The sequence below is a fragment of the Hyperolius riggenbachi genome, chromosome 4, assembly GCF_040937935.1.
Source record: "Hyperolius riggenbachi isolate aHypRig1 chromosome 4, aHypRig1.pri, whole genome shotgun sequence".
Taxonomy (NCBI): domain Eukaryota; kingdom Metazoa; phylum Chordata; class Amphibia; order Anura; family Hyperoliidae; genus Hyperolius; species Hyperolius riggenbachi.
Genome location: NC_090649.1, coordinates 371,989,011 through 372,006,745, shown reverse-complemented (window position 1 = coordinate 372,006,745; position 17,735 = coordinate 371,989,011). Strand labels below are relative to the sequence as shown.

Genomic DNA, 17,735 nt, shown 5'->3' with positions numbered 1-17,735 from the left:
TTTGAGATTGTTGTTTTTTTGACATTTTTATAGGTAGATTGGAATGAGAATAATTGCGTAATACCGTATACCGTAATACCGTCATACCGTGGTATTCTTTTTGACGGTTATCATACCGTGAATTTTCATACCGTTGCAACCCTATTTACCTCCCACCCTCCCAAAAGTACCCTAATAAAATTTTTAGTATAAAAAAAAAAAACCATCACAATAAAAAAAAAAAAACATGTAAATATTTACCTAAGGGTCTAAACTTTTTTAAATATCAATGTAAAGATGAAATATTTCTATATTTTTTTTATTTTAAACTTGTAAATAGTGATAGATGCAAAATGGAAAAAATGCACCTTTATTTCCAAATAAAATATTGTCGCCATACATTGTGATAGGGACATAATTTTAACGGGGTAATAACCGGGACATATGGGCATATACAATACGTGAGTTTTAATTATGGAGGCATGTATTATTTTAAAACTATAATGGCTGAAAACTGAGAAATAATGAATTTTTCCATTTTTTTCTTATTCTTCCTGTTAAAATGCATTTACAGTAAAGTGGCTCTTAGCAAAATGTACCCCCCAAAGAAAGCCTAATTGGTGGCGGAAAAAACAAGATATAGATCAGTGCATTGTGATAAGTAGTGATAAAGTTATAGGCTAATGAATGGGAGGTGAACATTTCTCACGTGAAAACGACGGAACCTGAATGGGTTAAACAAGATGCAAATAATTCATCCTTCACACAGAATGTAAATTATATGCAGCTCGAAATAGGACCAATCAGAATAACTTCCTGTCAATGTTTATTGGTCCAAATTCAAACTGCATAATATTAACATGAAATTTGAATACAAGGAGAGATTATTTGTATCTCATTGATCATCCCTAGTTGTGGATGTGCTTAGAAATAGGAGCAACTAAGACAAAATTTCCTTGAGAAGCTCAGGATAGGTTAACTCCCAACTTCACTGAAAACATTTTTGCTTGTTTGAATCCATTGAGGAGAAATATATTTGTTTTTGTTTCTATAACATCAAGGGCGTGTATCTGATACGGGTAGCAGCTGGTGAAATCTGTTAAAATTGGGCAGAGGTCCACCTTTTCCTCATCCTACCTGAAGAATTCTGGACACTAAAGCCTTGTACAAATACTAGCTTACTGTTTTCTGAAATGAGTTAGTTTTGAGGTGACAGTTTGTCAGCCTGTCCTGTTGTTTGGAGTGTGGAGGTGTTTGGATAGGCAAGAGCCACTCAGCTACAGCAATTGCAATAGCTGTTCACCTCAGATGAACCTGGCAGGGTGCAGAAGTGGGACAGGTTTTCTCAGTGCGTGTAGTCTGCGTAGCATTTGACTTAGGCGCTTCCATAGATGTCATGTTATTACGTCTTTAACAATGCAGCACAATTTTTTTAGTGTAATTCAGGTACTGGCTATAGCCAGACCTCAAATTTCTTCTCCCTCCACGTTGCTACGACTCATGGGGAAATAGTGTTTAATGCTGCCCAACTGACCGGGTGGAGTAATAATACATACGCTTCATAGAAGGGGAAATGACAACAGGGGCTTGCCTGTACTCTTGAGAAATTTTCACTCAGTCTATTGTATGTACAGAGCTTAAATGAGGATATTTTTCCACCACGGCAACATTGCAGAACACAGCAGAAGAAACTCAAGAGGATTTAAATCTTACCCATTCCACTTCAAAACTAAAATGTACAATTTGAGCATGGCTAGGCTTTAAGGGTTGGACAGTTGTGCAGGCAGAAGTGTGATAACCTTTTGGGAGCCAGGATAGCAAAAAGATTGATTGTATGCTTCATTTTCTTATTTTTTTTCACTTTCACAGTTGTCTTCTCAGGGATTACACTGGGAGCTCTCCCTCTCCTACTAAGGGTTCAATTCACTAAGCATTACTTCATTCGGTACTGCAGAAAACAGCAGGTTTTACCTTTTAACATCTTGTCAATTCACTTAGGTACATGAAAAAAATAAAACTACTGACTAATGAGGTAAATTACAGACTTGTGCAGTAAATACCTCAATAAATGTCAATTCACAAAGATTAGAGCATTCCGTAAAAAAATAAGTGAGATGTTCAGTAGTTTACTTCCAGCCTGGAGCTGTCTGTAACTAACAGTCATTCAGTAAACTGGACACGCAAAGGAGACAGCCAAAAGGAGAAACCACCATGTCCTACTTTTCACTCTATTGGTGCCCATGTACTGCAGGACAGGACATCAGAAAGTAAAAAAAACACACGATGCAGGAGCAGGGTACAATCCTAAAGGTTTCCCAGTAACCTTTTTACACAGTTGTGAGACACAGAAGGAAAAGAACACTTGTGAGCTTACAGTTCTGATAATGTTTTTATGTCTGGGAGTTAAATCCTTTTTTCTTCATTAGAATCTTCAGTAAAATAACGGTTGGTGTTTGAGGTGGCACATAATAATAATAATAAGATCCTATTCTCAGGTATCAATGATGGAGCAGCAGCAGTGGTTCTTATGAAGAAATCTGAGGCACAGCGTAGACATCTCACCCCATTGGCACAAATTGTCTCAACGGCCCAGGCTGGTTTGGATCCATCAGTTATGGGAGTTGGTCCTATACCAGCTATTAGAAAGGCTGTAAGTATCTACATTCATTAACTTTAGTCGATTTTAGAAAAGATTTTAAAATGTTGTATTGACACACACACACAATCATTTGGTAGTGGCCACCTTAATAGGGGAGTAGCAACACCTCCCTTAGAGGATTAGTGCTTGCTAGGTATTGTGGAAAGTGGTGGCCACTACCAAATGATAGTCTACTAATGATTCTTTGTATGATCGATCGGAAATGATCGCTTGGGACAACTAATGGACAATCTCCTATCCAGTCACATTGATGGGATTGATCTGATTGGATTAGTTTCCCCCCCCCCCCTCCCCTCATAACCTATTTGGTAATGATAATTAAACTATAATAGGTTTGGCCAAAAACTGCCCACACCATAACAAGTGACACGTTTATGTCCATTTGTATAACAAGTGCTCACATGATGTCCCTGTTGGCTTATGCACCAGCAGTATGCTTGAGCTGTGTGTGTGCGCTAAATGACAATGTCAAGATGGCATTGTATAATTACTTGATATGAATGCTATAAAATAAAATGTATGATAGAGAAAGTCCGCTCCACCTTTGATACCTGGTGCAAGGTGCTGGATACTGAACAGCAGGACAGGAACACAAGGAAGATGTCCGCACTCTCGCTGGTATAGTCCAAGGGTCTTTATTTTAATCTAAATCGCAAATACAGACATTGGCTGACATGTTTCGGATAAAATCCTTACTCATAGCCTAAAACACTGACATCTTGGTGAGACATATATGCTGACAGAACCGCCCTTAAAGGGCGTGTACTTACACAATCATGGGAAGAAAGCTTCAACTCAAATTTAAGTTTAAAGGCACAGACCTAGAATCTAGTAAAGTATGTCCACCATAGAATTACACATAAAGTAAAATAACAAAAGATACAATAGCACAATTAAGATAATACAAAAATACAAAAGTACAAAAATACAAAATTGTTAAAACGATATCAGTATACAAAGTTTAATATCCCACCTGGCATTTAGGCCATTAGGTTCCCTAGTGCCCATCTGTAGAATCCAAAAGCCCTCTCTTATTCGTAATTTTTTATAAATATCACCTCGTCTAAGCGAGACCATAACCCTCTCTATCCCTTGAAAAGTAAAGCCCCTCATAATACCATCATGTTTCTCCCTGAAGTGTCTCGCCACATTGCTAATATTATCTGTCTTCCAGGAGGCCCCATTAAAATGCTCAGAAATCCTTTGCCTTAAACAGCGCGTGGTGCAACCCACATACTGTAGGCTGCAGAGTGTACATGTGACCACATAGATGACAGATTTCGTATTGCAGTTAATAAACTGTCGTAGGGGAAAGGTCTTATGGTTAGCAACGGACGAGACAGTACGTGAGGAGTGATGGTGAATACAAAAATTACAGGTGGAGAAGCCACACTTGTACGACCCCACAGTAGACAACCAAGTGGGCCGCACTGGAACAGTAGAGGACTGAAGAAGGCTAGGGGAAAGAGTGGACCCCAAAGATGGGGCCTTCTTATAGGCGAACCTACAACCTGGTTGGAGTACCTGATAAAGCTTGTCATCTGCATATAACACGGGGATGTATTTCTTGATGACCCCTATAACTTTATTATATTGCTGGCTATATGTAGTTATAAAATTAACAGAACTAGCATTAGAATCATGCACCAATGTACCATTAGGCTTGTCCTTCAGAAGTTGATCTCTATCTCTAGATACAGCAATTCTCTGGGCCCTATCTAAATCAGAATCAAGATAACCCCTCGCTCTGAATCGTGATCTGAGGGTTGAAAACTCCTGTGATGTGAACTCATCCATGGAGCAATTTCTTCTTGCTCTAATAAACTCCCCAACAGGGACACCCCTGAGGGTGTGTTTCGGGTGGCAACTGGTGGCCTGCAGTAACGAGTTCCCAGCACAGGGCTTTCTGTAAGTCCTAGTGTCTATCTTTCCAGAGTCCCTTGATCCACAAAGCGTAATATCAAGAAAGTCTATTTGTATGTCATCGAAGGTACATGTAAAGGATAGATTGAAATTATTATCATTAAGGTATATCAAAAATTGTTGTAAAGCTTCATCTGTCCCCTGCCATATCAAAAGGAGGTCGTCAATAAAGCGACCATACCAAACAATACAATCAAAAAAGGGGTTCATCTCTCCAAAAATGCGGAGCTCCTCCCACCAACCCATGTAGAGGTTTGCGAGCGAGGGCGAAAACTTCGCCCCCATCGAAGCTCCGCACTTCTGGAGATAGAACCTCCCATCAAAAGAAAAATAGTTATGTGAAAGAAGAAACTCGGTCGTCACTAGAATGTAAGCTTGTAATGAAGCCGAGAAAGAGCTATACCTAGAGAGATGAAACTCCAGAGCTACAGTGGCCAAATTGTGAGGAATAGAAGAGTACAAGGCTCTTATGTCAAGGGTAACCCACTTGTATTGTGGCTTCCATTGTATATCAACAAGGGAGGCGAGGACATGCTTGGTATCTTTGATGAGGCCAGGGAGCCTCAAGACCAATGGCTGTAGGTGGGAGTCCAGCCATTCCCCCAATCTCTCACCAAGAGAGCCAATGCCGGACACAATCGGCCGGCCCTCAGGGGGAGAGGCCGGCTTATGTATCTTGGGGAGATGATGGAAAATGGGAATGACTGGACTCCGAACCTTAAGAAAATCTGCCATATTCTTCTTTAACAACCCCATAGACTCTCCTATAGACACAAGTTGATCAAATTCAAGTTTGAAGTCAAAGGTGGGATCAGTGGGAAGACGCGTGTAAGTATTCGGGTCCTGAAGCTGACGCAGGGCCTCAGCCCTGTAATCAGTAGCATTAAGGACCACCACCGCCCCCCCCCCCCTTGTCCGCATTTCTAATAACAATGTCAGATCTAGACTTTAAATTATCTAGTGCCTGTCGCTCCAAGGGGGTTAAATTGTACCTAATCCTGCTGGCTTCAGCCAAAGATTTCAAATCTCTTTCCACCAGATCTTGAAAGATTTCCACTGGTGAAGATCTGCAATAGACTGGGTAGTATTCACGGTTAAGGGGTATGGGCAAAATCACATCCTCTACGCTAATCTGACCCATGCTTTCAGATGCTAACTGTTGTGCTGTGACAGATGTGCAGGTGTTGTGAAACGGGAGAATAGGTGAAAGTAAGTTAGAGATGTGGGAAGAAAGTGTATTAGAAGTAGACTGTGAAAGGAAATGTTTTTTCAATAGAAGTGTTCTGATAAACCTATTCACATCCATAAGTGTATCAAAAAGGTTAAATTTACAGGCTGGAACAAAGTTCAAGCCTTTAGATAAAAGTGAGATCTCCTCATGTGACAATGTGGCATCAGAGATATTTATTACATTAAGCAAATGGGCCACTGTCTTCTTCCTGTGCTTCCTCCCCCCTCTCTGTGTCTTCCTCCCGACCCTCCCATAGTTGTCTGTTGAGGCCTGTACCATCTCCGTTTGGATTTCTTGGGATGTTTGGGACGTGTCACCTGGTCTAAAGGGAGGGAGTTCAGATCTGGTTGAGATCGTGAAAATCCATCATTACCAGAACCTGAATATTCCGGAACATCTGACAAATCAGACTGAATATCTGAATCATCTGGGGAGCTGAAGCTGACTCGTTTAGTGGGAGTCTTGGGAGAACGTTTCAAAATTGGTTTAGGGTTGCGTGGTCCACCTGGACGTCCCCTCCCTAGGGAGTTCCACCTGCCCCACTCGTACACAAGGCCATCACGGTAATCAGCCACATCTCTTAAATATTTGGACCTTTTTAGGTTCATAATGGTAGTTTCCAATTTGGCTACATTTTCTTTCAGCTGACTATTTAACTCATCATATAATTCTGTGTCAAAAAACTTGTCGATCTCTGCCCGCGTGCGAGAAATCTCGAGGTTGAGGTCGACAAGTCTCTGTTCCTCATAAATCACAAATAATTTCATCAACCTTAGCGAGCAATCAGACAAAATCTCATTCCATTCTATCAAAAATCTATCACAATAAACATTGGTAGGAATTTTTTTAATTCTAAGGCCACGAGGTATGATTCCCTCCGCCACATACTGTTTAAGGGCGGTGAGATCCCACCAAAGCTTGGTCTCTTTAGTGAGCTGATGTTCTAAATGATTAAACACAGATTTTAAGGATCAGTCCATTTCATCCTCAAGGACTTTGGGTGTCCTGGAGAAAACCGTAGCAAATTTATTGGCCCTCCTTGAATCACAGCCCAGATCTGACTGTGACAAGAGTTTCTTCTTTCACATAACTATTTTTCTTTTGATGGGGGGTTCTATCTCCAGAAGTGCGGAGCTTCGATGGGGGCGAAGTTTTCGCCCTCGCTCGCAAACCTCTACATGGGTTGGTGGGAGGAGCTCCGCATTTTTGGAGAGATGAACCCCTTTTTTGATTGTATTGTTTGGTATGGTCGCTTTATTGACGACCTCCTTTTGATATGGCAGGGGACAGATGAAGCTTTACAACAATTTTTGATATACCTTAATGATAATAATTTCAATCTATCCTTTACATGTACCTTCGATGACATACAAATAGACTTTCTTGATATTACGCTTTGTGGATCAAGGGACTCTGGAAAGATAGACACTAGGACTTACAGAAAGCCCTGTGCTGGGAACTCGTTACTGCAGGCCACCAGTTGCCACCCGAAACACACCCTCAGGGGTGTCCCTGTTGGGGAGTTTATTAGAGCAAGAAGAAATTGCTCCACGGATGAGTTCACATCACAGGAGTTTTCAACCCTCAGATCACGATTCAGAGCGAGGGGTTATCTTGATTCTGATTTAGATAGGGCCCAGAGAATTGCTGTATCTAGAGATAGAGATCAACTTCTGAAGGACAAGCCTAATGGTACATTGGTGCATGATTCTAATGCTAGTTCTGTTAATTTTATAACTACATATAGCCAGCAATATAATAAAGTTATAGGGGTCATCAAGAAATACATCCCCGTGTTATATGCAGATGACAAGCTTTATCAGGTACTCCAACCAGGTTGTAGGTTCGCCTATAAGAAGGCCCCATCTTTGGGGTCCACTCTTTCCCCTAGCCTTTTTCAGTCCTCTACTGTTCCAGTGCGGCCCACTTGGTTGTCTACTGTGGGGTCGTACAAGTGTGGCTTCTCCACCTGTAATTTTTGTATTCACCATCACTCCTCACGTACTGTCTCGTCCGTTGCTAACCATAAGACCTTTCCCCTACGACAGTTTATTAACTGCAATACGAAATCTGTCATCTATGTGGTCACATGTACACTCTGCAGCCTACAGTATGTGGGTTGCACCACGCGCTGTTTAAGGCAAAGGATTTCTGAGCATTTTAATGGGGCCTCCTGGAAGACAGATAATATTAGCAATGTGGCGAGACACTTCAGGGAGAAACATGATGGTATTATGAGGGGCTTTACTTTTCAAGGGATAGAGAGGGTTATGGTCTCGCTTAGACGAGGTGATATTTATAAAAAATTACGAATAAGAGAGGGCTTTTGGATTCTACAGATGGGCACTAGGGAACCTAATGGCCTAAATGCCAGGTGGGATATTAACTTTGTATACTGATATCGTTTTAACAATTTTGTATTTTTGTATTATCTTAATTGTGCTATTGTATCTTTTGTTATTTTACTTTATGTGTAATTCTATGGTGGACATACTTTACTAGATTCTAGGTCTGTGCCTTTAAACTTAAATTTGAGTTGAAGCTTTCTTCCCATGATTGTGTAAGTACACGCCCTTTAAGGGCGGTTCTGTCAGCATATATGTCTCACCAAGATGTCAGTGTTTTAGGCTATGAGTAAGGATTTTATCCGAAACATGTCAGCCAATGTCTGTATTTGCGATTTGGATTAAAATAAAGACCCTTGGACTATACCAGCGAGAGTGCGGACATCTTCCTTGTGTTCCTATAAAATAAAATGCAAGCGTCCCTGCGTCATCAACTGAATGGTTGTGTGTCCCTGGCTTTTTTGTACTAAGCATGTTCACAGTTAGGACACAGGGCTGGATCTGATAGTTTTCTGTGTGGTTCAGAGGTTCTCATTGTATTGTGGGAAATAACAGCTTTTTACAACTGCCAAGCAAGCAGCTCCCTGTGTGCATATACTTCAGACAGTGGTGGAGAACAACCAAACGGGACACGTATGTGCGCGCATTGTTGGGGTAGCGGCTGTGACCTAGCGCCTGTTTTTTAACGGGCGGGCCTTTTAACAGAAATTAAGCTGCTGGCAACAGTGCTCAGAATATGTAGACTGAGGATTTCCCATTAAATGGTGGTAAGCAGGGGTTCATGAACTACATGGAGCATCTAGCATCCATATAGAATAAATATTGTGGCCTATGTGTACGGTATAAATCTAATAAATGCTATGTGCTTTTTGTCAGTATTAGATCTGTCTTTTTTTTGTGTAAAACATTTTTTATTGGTTTTATAAAGAACATAGCAAAACATAACATACCCAACAGGTTCCCCGTTCCACCCTCCGCCCAATCCCTCTCCCTTCAGCATGACAGCGCATACAGACAGTATAAATACAGTACTTGACATATGGGTTACATTCCAAGGTTTGTGTATCATTTACAGGTCCAGATTACAGAGTTTCAACCAGCATATCCAGATTTTATAAAATGTTTTAGTAGATTTTCTAGCTTCATAGACAGCTTTATATATAGGGATATCCAGATTGATTTCTGTTTTAAGGACTGCTAGTGTTGGTGGGGCTGTTTTCTTCCACTGTAGAGCGATTGCTCTTTTGGAGTACATAAGTAGTAAACGGGCTAGATATAACTTCTTATCAGAGAGTGCAATTTCCCCAAAAATCCCAAGTAATAAGGCCTTGATAGTATAGGGTATTAGGCCGTTAAAGAGCATGTCGTGAACATCAGCCCAGAATTCCCTTATTCTAGTACAGGTCCAAAATACATGTATAAAGTCAGCTCTATCTTCCTGACACCTCCAACATTTCCCAGATTCCCCTTGTCTCATTTTGGAAAGTTTGTATGGGGTAATGTATGTTCTATATAGAAATTTAAGCTTCAGATTAGTCTCTTTGTTAATAAGCACAGTGTGTATCTGAGAGGTCACCCCAATTAAACCAGAATGGGATAAAAGGTCCTCTAAGGGGTGAGATTGCACTAGGAGGTCAACTGTTCTGAACTGAGTTTGGAAGGCGTGGCGTAATTGGAGATATCTAAATAGCATTGAGTTTGGTAGACTGAATGATTGTTTAAGGTCATTAAACTGACGGATAGAATTGTTCTCTGTGATGTCTCTTAGCTTAAGGATGCCTTTGTCTGCCCAGGCAGAAGGGTCGGGTATAGTAGTAAATTCCCGCAATTTGGTGTTATTCCAGAGTGGAGTGTGTGGAGACCACTGCTCCGCCTGGGACATATACCTGCCCGCAATCTCCCACACAGCAGCGGTAGTCCTCATAGAGGTGGTTAATGAGGGAAGGGCTTTGGGCCCCCGAAAAGGAAGGCTAGAGAGGGCATTAAAGAAACCCAACAATGCCGCCTCCAGCACCGTGGCTGGATTGTAATCGGACTGGGCAAACCACCAATATACAGTAGTAAGAACAGCAGACCAGTAGTAAAATTTGAGCTTGGGAAGTTCAATCCCACCCCTATCCACAGGTAACTGTAGGCTATTTAGAGCAATCCGAGAGGATGAGGGGCCCCATAGGAAAGATCCCACAAGTTTATCTAGTTCGGAGAATATGTGATTGGGAATCAGCACCGGTGTATTCCGAAAGACATATAGGAGTTTGGGGAGTATGCACATTTTAAATATGTTACTTCGCCCGATCAAGGATAAAGGGAGTGTTGCCCAGGCTCTTAACTTCCCCTTAATAGTGGTCAGTAAGGGGACCAAGTTTAGTTTACAGAACTCCGACTCATCAGCGGAGATATCAATGCCAAGATATCGTCAGGGACGGATCTAGGGGGGAGCAAGCGGGTCTCTTGCCCCAGGCGCAAATTGTTGAATTCTTAAAAAGGCGGCAAAATTTGGATGGGGAATGGCAGTTTAGGCGCCAAAACCTGACCTTGCCCCAGGCGCAACTTGGGGCAACTTGGTCTAGATCCGTCCCTGGGTATCGAATCATAGGTACCACTTGGAGGGGGTGTGTTTGTGACGGTAAGGAGGGGTATGGATCTAAGGGTAGTAGTAATGATTTATTCCAGTTAATCACCAATCCAGAATATTTCCCAAATTCCTGAATTATGGAAAGAGCTGTGGGGAGAGATACATGTGGGTCAGCTAGGTACAGTAGTAGATCGTCCGCATATAAGGAGATCTTTTCCTCCAGTCCTGCAACTCGGAGTCCAGTCACCTCAGCTGAGGAGCGAAGGATTGCCACCAGAGGTTCCACTGCCAATGCAAAGAGTGCAGGTGACAGCGGGCATCCCTGCCGGGTGCCACGACCCAGACCGAAGGAGGAGATCCTATTCCCTGTCCTGACCTTAGCCCTGGGAGCGGCATATAGGGCGTTAATGTATGTGATAAATTTGGGGCCCACTCCGAATTTTTTAAGTACCTCCCACAAATACATCCACTCGACACTGTCAAATGCTTTTTCAGCATCAAGCGAGATCTGTCTTTTACTATTCTTCTACATGTAAATAACTGTGGCTAGAGCTTGTGCTCATCAGATATTTGTCTTGCAGGTTGAAAAGGCTGGATGGAGTCTGGAGGATGTGGACATATTTGAAATAAATGAAGCGTTTGCAGCACAAGCTCTGGCTATCAATAAAGAGCTAAAGCTGAATCCTGATAAGGTGAGTTATAATGCCTCTGCTTCACTTTTATTACATTTGCATTAATGTACAATGGAACTTTATTTCTAGGGAAGTGGTGGTGAGGCACTTATCCATGGGTGGGCCTACCCACAGGTATATGGTAAGCTAATCAGAGGGTTGGGAGGACTTACTTAGCAAGAAACATTAGAGAAACTGTAATTATGTAGCAATAGGAAAGCTTTGCAGATGAGTTTTGCTCCTAGGCCTGTAATGGAGGAAAAATGTTTTGCCCTCTATTTAGAAAGTAAATATGGGAAATTCTATATCTGCATTTATAGGGGAGGGAGGGGGGGGGGTAAATGTTTTCTTTGAATTGAACATCTATAATTACTTCCCAGTGATATTGACCCAGGGTATTTGAGGGATGATCAATGAGATGCAAAGATTTGAGTTTATGTACATTTTTACACAAATATGTGCAGCTTGAAAACGGACCAAGTACCACCCAAGTTTAAGTTGATTGGTCCATTTCCAAGCTGGATATATTTACATAAAAACATATGTAATCCTGCATGAACTCCAAAATAAAGCAGTGTGAAAGTTTTCTCCTTTAGGCGCATGTTTCACAGGTGGCTGGGTAATAACATATATACACTTTAATACCATAACTTCCATTATCATTCCCCCAACCAACAATTATTAAAATAAGTGGTTGCTGGTTTCCACACATCATAGGTGGCGTTTCATACCACTGTTTTTTCTTTAAAGGTTTTTAAATATATCTGCCTACCTGTATTATACATTATGTGTAAACAATTTCTTTCCCCTCACAGGTGAACATTCATGGTGGTGCTATCGCTCTGGGACATCCTCTTGGAATGTCAGGCTGTCGCATCTTGGTGACTCTGCTGTATGCTCTGGAGAGAACCGGTGGAAAGAAAGGAGTGGCGGCCTTGTGTATAGGTGGCGGCATGGGGATAGCAATGTGTGTTGAAAGAACAACTTAACGCTGCCAGAGCAGCCACACTAGCAGTTTACCATTTTTAAATTTCAAGGTTAGGGTTGATGCCTTGCAGCTGTGCCATTTACATTCCACCCAAATCCTTATTTTAATATAGTAGGTGTTTTTAATTACTTTAACACACTTATGTATGTTGTTGCAGTTTAAAATTATGCAAACAATATTCACAAAACTCTTTTAGAGTAAAAAAAAAAAAAAAAAGCATTGCAGAAACTTATTTTTCATTTGCATCACAAACTAACCAGTGCAGTTTATAATCACTCTCCTAACCTCAACTATAGGTACTAAAGTGGGGGGGAAAAACCTCCACAAAGGCAGCATCATAGTATCTCCTACGGATTCTAGTCCACAGGTCCCTCTGACTTTTTTTTACATGTAAGGGTCTTGCCACTCTGCATGTTGTTGCAATACCATCACAACTGTGTCAGTCACAGTGCATGCGACTGTAAACACGTCCAGTAACCCCAATAGGACCAACTGCACCCTACGTGAATGTAACCTATACAGATTAAACGGCATTGAGATGCGATGATAGTCCATTGCAACAGATGAGGTGAGAAAGGTAGAAACTTTTGGCATGTGTTGCATGCAGAGCAGTACCACATATAGAGCATGTTAGAAGCACAGTGAAGCATACTTCATAAGTATATGCATTGCTTTGTATGTATAACTTGCCTTGTGAATTTTCCCCTTCATTACAATTCTGCTTTTGAAGTATATGCAATGCCCCATTATGAAAGTAATATTATTCTGCCAAAAATTATCTTTTGTTTTACTATATGGTATTCTAGTCAGTGCATGTTACATGCTGACAACACAAAAGGAGACATTTTGAATGCACACAAGGATTATTAGCAAAAAAAGCAAGATTATACTGTAGCTGGCCAGCTTGATCAATACATTTCTCAACACTGCATTAAATTAAAAACTTCCATAGACCATCTCTTTAACTATCTCCTGACCATGTCACGCCGATAGGCGTGGCGGCAGCCCCAGGACCGCCAAATGCCGATTGGTGTAAAGTCCTGGGGCTGGTATTTGCAGATGACGCGCAGGCTGCGCGCGCATCTACTGCTTGAGGGGCGGAGCTCCGCCCCGACTTCAGTCTCCGAGCAGCTATTACTGCTCGGGAGACTGTTAAACAGCGAAATCCGTCTATTTACATAGTGCAGCGCTGCACTGGGGACAGCTGTATGACACAGCTGTCCCCCTGGGGGACTCAGAAGCGATCTGCTGTGATGTGCTGAAGCCTATCACAGCTGATCGCTGTGATAGGCAGACAGGAAAGGGAGGGTGGGAGAGTAATGCGCAGAGGGGGAAAAAAAACCAAATGTATTAAAAAAATGACACAGAAAATGTTTGTTTGTAAACAAAGAAACATACCAGGGGGTGATCTGACCCCACCAACAGAGAGGTCTGTTGGTGGGGGGGAAAAGGATCACTTGTGTGCTGTGTTGTATGGCCCTGCAGCTTGGCCTTAAAGCTGCAGTGGCCATTTTCATTATAAAAGGCCTGGTCTTTAGGGGGGTTAATCACTATGGTCCTCAAGTGGTCAAAGTGATTATTTTGTCTCGTCTATCAGAAAGAAGTTTATATTTTTTTTTAACTGTACCTAACTCAACATTAGCATAACCTGCAGCACCTTTTCCCGTTGCATGTCTGCTGTCACAGGGAACGCAGTACTCTTCACAACAGAGCAGCAATGAACACCTAATCTGCATACTTGTTCAAGGTGACTGAAAATGACTAGCGAATCATTACAACCAGCTGATATGTTTGCAATGGCCACATTCACTTTTCTTGAAAGATGTAATGGACATTCTTTAACTACGTGCAGACTGCTCCACGCCAATTGGTGTGAGCAGTGTGGCAGCCCTGGACCACTCCACGACGATTGGCGTAAATGGTCTTCTATGGGGCTAGCAGGAGAGTGGAAGTGCATCTTCTGCTTGGGGAGGGCGGAGCTCCACCCTGACTGTTAGACGGTGGTTATGTCGTCTATTTACTTTGTACAGTGCTGTGATCATGTACTGGGGACAGTGTCACACGGCTGTCCCCCAGGAGAGCGATCGGCTCTCGTAGGCTGAAGCCTATGACAGCCGACCGCGTGATTGGCTGGCTGAAGGGGGAAGTAAAAAAAAAAGAAAAAATTAAATGTTAAATATTTATATAAAATAACAAAAACAATGTGGGGGCAATCAGACCCTACCAACAGAGAGCTCTGGGGGGGGGGGGGGGGGGGGGGGGGTGCGCGAAATCACAGCGTGGCCTTAAAGGGAACCTAAACAGAGATATGGAAGTTTTTTTTAAACAATACCATTGGCTGACTGGCTGATCTCTCTAGCTGCAGTAGAGGCTGAATCAGACCTGAAACAAGCATGCAGCTAATCCAGTTTGACTTTAGTCAGAGCACCTGATCTGCATGCTTGTTCAGGGGCTGTGGCTAAAAGTATTAGAGACACAGGATCAGCAGGAGAGTCAGGCAACTGGTATTTTAAAAGGAAAAATCCATATCCTCCTCAGTTTAGGTTCCCTTTAAAGCTGCAGTGGCCCAATTAAGTAAAAATGGCCTGGTCACTAAGGGGGTTTAACATCGCAGTCCTCAAGTGGTTAAAGTATACATATTGAGATTTCAGTATGCTTTAAACTTTTGAGGGATGGTACTATTTTTTTTCTTTCACCCCAATATGTAGATTCCTGGATTTTAGCCTTTACTGGTAGTCTGCTGATCCAATACTAAAACCACAAGCCGTGCACATGTGCACTAGAGTTACCTGGAACGGTCATTCTTTGTTTCAGGCAACAGCAAAGAGATCATTATACAGATATGCTGATCGGTATGTTGTGCAAGTTAAAAGGAATGTGTTTGCAGTTTTGGTATGAAAGGAGGCCTGTTTTCAGTACTTTACCAAAAAGCTTTGGTTCTGGTACAGACTCTATAAAAGCTGTAATCTGTGACAATGATGCAAATTTCATGTAAAATCAGACAGACCTGAGGCACACAAGCTGTTGTGCTCACTGACATTTGAGGTTCACCACACATTCTATTAAATTTCCTTCAAGTAGAGATCGTCAAACCTCAAAGTCACTCTGTGACCCCGGAATCGGAAGTTGGATTATGCGGTTTGCATATGCTCCAGCTCCCTCCTCTTCTCCCATCTGAGCACAACATTGTGCTCAGTACACAAGAGGATCGAACTTCCACTTTCCGGGTCACAGCGTGACTTTACTGAGTCGCCGGCCCAATGCAATTTACACCAGCCAGACTGGGAGGAGAAACATGTAGAAAACAGGATGGTAAGTGAGCCTATAAGTATTTGTGGATATGCTTAAATGCATACCCCACATGCTCTGCTGAGAGTCCCTTTAATAGATGGTTGTAAAGGTGCCAATAAAAACATTCAATTTTTCCATTTATTCAACCACAACGATCGAATTGAATGAAAGTTTAAAATTCGTTTTCGATCAAAGAGTAATAGAATAAAAACTATCGGGGGGGGGGGGGAATTGCACCATGTATGAGCACCATAAAACTCACTAGCGGCAGGTCTCAGGAGCATAATTAGTAAGCCATAAACCTAAACACCACTTTATTATTACTTTTAACAAAATTGTTCTATACTTTACAGATGATTATTACTGCCATGTCCAAACCTAAACACCACTTTATTATTACTTTTAACAAAATTGTTCTATACTTTACAGATGATTATTACTGCCATGTCCCGTGCTTGCTGTTATGAAAAGATTTAATAAAATTTACTTTTGTGTTTTGTAAAAAAAAGAATGAAAATAAAAATAAGTGACAACTTTCCTTTATTTCTGTGTACATATGACTGGTCTTGGTGTAAAACCATAAGTGCAGGATGAACAAAGAACAGTAGAAATTATAAATTAGAGGAATAGAAAAGTCTAGGAGAAATCAGCCCTCAATGGCTCCAGACTGCACGGCTTCATGATACTTCCCCTTTTCTTCTTTTGCTTCTGGGTGTAACTTTATCAGGTCATCAATTCGGAGGATAGTAATTGCAGCTTCTGTGGCAAACTTTAGACTCTTTGTCTTGACTACAGTGGGTTCAAATACGCCAGCTTGTTTGTTATCTCGTGGTTTTCCATTAAGCAGATCAAGACCAATCCTACAAAACATGGGAGCACAGTTACACCACACCCCAACAGGCCAACACACATACAAAATCTGTCAGTGTGTACATATTACCCAACTAAAGGTACTAGTAAATTAAAGGACCACTATGACAAAAAATTTTAACATTTTAAAATACATGTAAACATACTGTACAAATACAAAAAAAAAAGTGTTTCTTCCAGAGTCAAATGAGCCATAAATTACTCTATGTTGCGGTCACAGTACATAGTAGAAATCTGACAGGTTTAGTCCATATTGTCATGGGGGATTCTTAAGTGTCCCTGTGCCGGTGCGTTTTTTGCATGGACAGACGCAGAGGCACTGCCGAGAGCCAGAGGACGACAGGGCCAGAAGGGGCGTGTGTGCGTTCGGCAGGTGCGCGCATGGCGGATTAGTGACAGACCTCTAGCCAGCTTTTTTGCAGCACACTTTTTTGGCAGTTACAGGTACAGCAACTGCCTTTCAGCAAGTGCTTTTGAAAAATAAAGCCCTGAGAACACCCCCCCCCCCCCCCCAATGAGGAGATGAGCTAGTACAAAACCTATCGGTTCTGGATTTCTACTACCTACTGTAAGAGACGACACAGAAGGAAAGTAATTTAAGGCTCATTTTACTCTAGAACAAACATTTGTGTTTACATGTATTTTAACCACTTAAGGACCACAGTGCTAAACCCCCCTTAAGACCAGGCTTTTTTTTTTTATAAATAAAATGGCCACTGCAGCTTTAAGGCCAAGCTGCAGGGCCGAACAACACAGCACACAAGTGATTTACTATTTTTTTGTAAACATTTATTGTAATTTTTTGCATTAAATAAATCTATATTCTTTTCCCCACTATACCACCCACCCCCCGCCAGCCAATCACGGCGATCAGCTGTCGTAGGCTTCTGCCTATGAGAGCCGATCACTCTCTTGTCCCAGGGGGACAGCCGTGTTACACGGCTGTCCCCAGTACAATGTTGCTGCTGATCGCAGCGCTGTAGTGTGTAAATAGACGGCGATTACACCGTCTAACAGTCTCCCGAGTGGTGATAGCCGCTCAGAGTCTAAAGACTGGGCAGAGCTCCCCCCCCGAGAAGGAGATGCGCACGCACCCTGCGCACAATCTCCTTCAGTAGCCGGCTCCAGGACCTGACACCAATTGGCGTTGGGCAGTCCTGGGGCTGCCACCGCGTTCATGCCCATTGGAGTGACGTGGTCCTT

The 17,735-nt window shown here is 42.1% G+C and overlaps 2 protein-coding genes across 2 annotated transcripts in view; one reads left to right on the top strand and one right to left on the bottom strand.

The window, feature by feature from the left end:
- ACAT2 (acetyl-CoA acetyltransferase 2) overlaps positions 1-14,606 on the top strand; it is a 53,924-nt gene extending 39,318 nt beyond the window's left edge. Inside the window, exons 7-9 of the mRNA XM_068232029.1 lie at positions 2,475-2,629; positions 11,294-11,404; positions 12,199-14,606. Of these exons, the coding sequence (XP_068088130.1) occupies positions 2,475-2,629; positions 11,294-11,404; positions 12,199-12,372 (440 nt within the window). The 3' untranslated portion in view covers positions 12,373-14,606. The remainder of the gene's footprint in view (positions 1-2,474; positions 2,630-11,293; positions 11,405-12,198) is intronic.
- Positions 14,607-16,185: 1,579 nt separating this feature from the next.
- Positions 16,186-17,735, bottom strand: part of TCP1 (t-complex 1) — a 43,319-nt gene continuing 41,769 nt past the window's right edge. The window contains exon 12 of the mRNA XM_068232028.1: positions 16,186-16,522. Within this exon, the coding sequence (XP_068088129.1) occupies positions 16,309-16,522 (214 nt within the window). The 3' untranslated portion in view covers positions 16,186-16,308. The remainder of the gene's footprint in view (positions 16,523-17,735) is intronic.